Source organism: Pteropus vampyrus, unplaced genomic scaffold, assembly GCF_000151845.1.
Source record: "Pteropus vampyrus isolate Shadow unplaced genomic scaffold, Pvam_2.0 Scaffold155, whole genome shotgun sequence".
Taxonomy (NCBI): Eukaryota; Metazoa; Chordata; class Mammalia; order Chiroptera; family Pteropodidae; genus Pteropus; species Pteropus vampyrus.
The window spans coordinates 2,413,662-2,418,129 of NW_011888936.1; the positions used below are offsets into that span (position 1 = coordinate 2,413,662).

The following is a 4,468-nucleotide window of genomic DNA, read 5'->3' on the forward strand; positions in this document are numbered from 1 at the left end:
TTTTGAGATAGTTACCTTAAAACATTTTACTTTACTTATTCAATTTCTAAAGTACCTACAGTGTACCAGGCTTATCCCAGTCAAGTCAACTATCTCTGCCTTAAAGGAGCTTGTGATACAATGAGAAGAGTGGTAAATATATCAGCAGGTATACTAAGTGCGAATCATTAGTGTGTACTTTTAGGCACTTAATAATTATTAAATGATTGTTCTTCCATTTTTCTGTTACTGAGGAAAACATCCATACATTGAGGCAGAAATTATTTTAGATGAAGGAAAATAGCTTTGAGTCATTTTGGGTCCCTACAGTAATGGACTAACACGTGAATTAAGAGCAGGAGTCAGCAAGTCTGGAAAGGGCTAGCTAGACATTGGAGGCTCTGCCAGCTGTACAGTCTGTCACAGCCTCGGTACTCAACTGTTCTGCTCTTACAGTGTAAAACAGCTGTAGACAGTACGCAAACAAATGGGCATAGTGAGCTTCCAACAAAACCTTATTTATGGACACAGGAATTTAAATGTTACCAATTTCATGTATCATAAAATACACTCATTTGATTTACACCACCTCCACCCCAACAAAAAACTTTGCCCACAGGCCAATTTGCAAGGAAAAGGGAGACTTTTCGGTGAAACAAGGCTGTGGCTGACCTTGTCTATTTATCTTTGCAAGTTTGTTTTCTTGTGCCTCATTTATAAGGCAGGCCTAATTCAGGCATTAGTTCAAGATGACCAGAAACCTTATTTTCATGCTTTTAAGGCCTCTGCTTTGATAAATCTAAAATGCTTCTCTAGTGCAGGGTCTTATGCTAAGCAGCTTAGATTGAATATTTCACTTAAAAAGCTCCCTTGGGTTAGGATTACTATCCCCATTTAACAGATGAGAAGATTGAGGATTTGTGGCTCAGATCGAGTAGTTAACAAAGCAGGTGTGTGAATCAATTATAGTCACTACTATGTTTCTTCTGCTATTAAAATAGCCAGGGAAGCTCCTACCCCAGGATCTAGAACTCTTCTTTATTTAAAGTTGTCTTAAGTTAATATTGATTCCAAAGCCTCAGTGATTAAGGACTCAACTTCTTAACATAGTATCTTTAACAGTGGACCTACTGGCCGGGAGAGGATGAACCAGGTACACAGTAAGGAACATTTTTTAGAGGTTAGCAGTAAGCTTACAGGTGCAAAAAAACAGTAAGGAAAAAATGGCAATGATAGTTATGTCTTTATTTCCTAGGGCTCCATGTGAATTATCACTTTATGAATTTTTAAAAGGTGATTTGTAAATATACATTCTCCAAAGATAAAGAATATCCCCACAAACTCATACCCATTCTACTCGCAACACGAATATAACTTTTAAAATAAATTAAGTCTGCCCAACCGTCACTTCACAGTCTAAAACCCTGTAGGAGCTCCCCTGTCCTATTTGTCTTATTTTTCTCCCTGGCCAAATCTGAGCTGGAAAAGATGTCTCACCCTAGGGATGGAGCTAAGATTCTGGGCATCCTGCATTTATCCCACTAATAAAAATGATACATAATATTAAGATGCTGTTAATACTACCTTTCTAGTATTTATACTTTTTAAAGTAGAACTAGGCCAGTTATTACTGGCCGTAAGAATATCTACACAGAAATGAATAAATAGTTTAAGAATGAATATTTTTGGAAGCCTACTTAACCTCCCCTCCTACCTCTTCAATTAAGTAAATTTATTTTATATCTAAATCAAATTTACTTCTTCTACATAGGTTAGAAATTTAAATTCATTTATATAATCACATTTTTATGTAAAATAAAACAGTACTTCCACAGTTGCACATGCTCAGAACTCAATTCGGTGCTGTCAGTCAGGCTTACTAATTCGCAGTTCACCGACCCTGTAGGTAGGAGAAAAGTCATCACTCAAATTTTTTGTTAAACACATCACTCAAGGTAAGTACAAAAATATTTATTGGTAAAAAATAAACTTGTACTTCAGCAACATGTTGACAGTTCCAGGAGCTTTTCTGTTGTTTCTACGTCCCTAAATTAAGCTCTTGATTCTTCACATTAAGGAGGGAAACAGCGAAGCATGTTAGGTGAAGCAGGTTTTCCCCAACTACGGTCCCGTAGGCGAGCTGCTGCTCAGCGGTAAGTAGTCTTTGGTTCTGAAAGAGGTAACTCTATAGACTGCTGCACTGAGGACGATTTGCTGTCTTCATCCAACACCTCTGTGTTGTGTGGTCTTGCTATGAAAGAAGAAAATGCCTTATTTTCAACTTAAATAGACCATTCAAGAGTGCAACTATTGAGACTTTTTAAAACCTAAATGCAGATTCTAAAGGGACAGAGAAGATAGGGTTTTTTTCAAATCAATATTTTGTATCAATAAGTACTTCCTGTACCTGAATATGCAGTTCACTTTTAAGTGGACAACTATAGTCCCACCTCATGACAAAATGGAGAGGGAAAATAAGTGGCCTCCATATGAATTCTTAATATTTGGAGAGTTATATTTAGTAGTACACTTGCTGATGTTTACTATGTTTATTAATAAATTGGCATATACAAAATTCCAATTAGCGCCTAAATTTATGTTGGGTTTCTTGAAATAGGAACATACAGTTAAAACCATCCTATTTAGGTTCAGTAAATGTCTTCATCGACAGTATATATTTGTGTAAATACTCAGTATGTAAGGTTCATGTTATTCAGTATCCAAAATCTATAAAGGCTTTGGATTTTAAGAGCCTTTTGTGTGTGAATTTGATGTGTATTATAGTCTCTCAATTGTACTATTTTCCTCTCTAATAATAAAAGTTCTTTTTTATGTTTAGCGTTTAGACAATATTTGAGGCAAAAACCTCTGACTCTCCTCTCTGGTACCCCCAATACCTATTCCTCTTTAGTTTTAAGGAACTGATTTCAAGTACCAATTCTAAAGTAGGGCTAGCTCTCCCTCTCCAACCTCTTGTACTCAAAAACCACCTCCTGTTGTTTAATCACTTGAAGATGAGATGAGGCATAAACATGATAATAAAAACTTTAAGCAAAATAGAGGGAAAAAATAGACCCAAAAAAGTCTTATAACCTACAAATGTTATTAAACTGTTTTCCCATACCTTTGTATTAAAAACTTGACATTTATTCTCGACCTCCAAGGTTTGTGCATCACCCTCTCTGCAGTAACTTTCTGCCCCAACCGTATCCATAATAGTGCTTCCACAATTCTGTGTGTTATAGCCACTATCCATCTGACGGGGATGAGAACAAAAATAAAATTAACCTAAGGATAACAATGCAAACTAATTCACTTATCCACAAAATTTGAGGAACTTTTTAAAGTAAACTTATTTAAAAATATAAAATATATACACATAAATAAGATTATAAATATAAAATGGAATATTCACAGCTGAACAATGTAATATTTACTGTTCATCATATTGAATGGAATTTAAAAAGTAATATATAACCCCCAAAAGGTAGTTTTATATAGAACCAGTTCTTAAAAGTAGTTATTATAAAATTCCTTCTAATACATCTTATAATTTTTAGAATCAGTGAACTAGCCAATAAGAACATGCTTTCCAGTTACTTTGTTATACTTTGTAGATGAAAGTGAGGATTAACAATCAACTTTACCTTCCAACTCATTTACCAACCTTTAAATGGCTTGGTTATATTTCTAAATAAAATTTACCTAAAAGGCATGCTACCTTTAAGAGTATTCAAAATTATACACATTTTTTAAAAGCTGGGCTACATTATACTCATACCCATTGATGAAATAAAAAGCTTCAAAAATAATACCACATATAAATGGCTCTAGATTTAGGTCAACTATTCACTTAACTGAAATTATAGCATTCTAGGATACAGTTAATGCCCAAGAAAGCAAAAGAAGGATTCTAGCAAACTTCAGTTTTGGTACAAATAAATAATGAGTGCCTAAAAAAGTGCCCAGCCCTCGATATGGCACTCTGTATAATGTCATTCTTAACTTTCTCCTCACTACAACCCTGCTAACTTCACAGAAGAGGAAGCTAAGGCTCAGAAGCGTTAACTTTCAAGGTCAAAACTAGGTGAAGAGCTGAGGCTCCAAAGCCCAGTCTACCACCCACACTGCATTTACCTGCACAATGCTGAACACCAAACACAAAATCTTAGAAAGATCCACTGCACCTAAGCCTTTTTCTGCGAATTAGGATCAGAGAAAGGGAAAGGTGTGTACTTTTGTTCCCAGCACAAAGTAGCCTAGAAAGTTCATTCTATCATAATCTTAAGAAAAATATTTCCAGTTTTCAGGAATGGATGGGTATTTGTTTACTTCCGAGAGTGGAGAGTCACGTTCCATTTAAATAAAACCCTATGATGTGTAAAAAAGAAATATTGCCATCCCAGGGGAAACTCTCTGTTCTGCTACCATTTGACAGCTATTTGGTCAAAATGTAATTATTGTTTCCAGAGACTCTGCCAATTACTCT

At 35.3% G+C, this 4,468-nt stretch overlaps 1 protein-coding gene across 1 annotated transcript in view; it reads right to left on the minus strand.

Annotated features, from left to right (window-relative positions):
* Positions 1–1,929: 1,929 nt before the first annotated feature.
* The window catches only part of BORA (bora, aurora kinase A activator), a 24,761-nt gene continuing 22,222 nt past the window's right edge, over positions 1,930–4,468 (minus strand). The window contains exon 12 of the mRNA XM_011369787.2: positions 1,930–2,230. Coding sequence (XP_011368089.1) covers positions 2,165–2,230 — 66 coding nt within the window. The 3' untranslated portion in view covers positions 1,930–2,164. The remainder of the gene's footprint in view (positions 2,231–4,468) is intronic.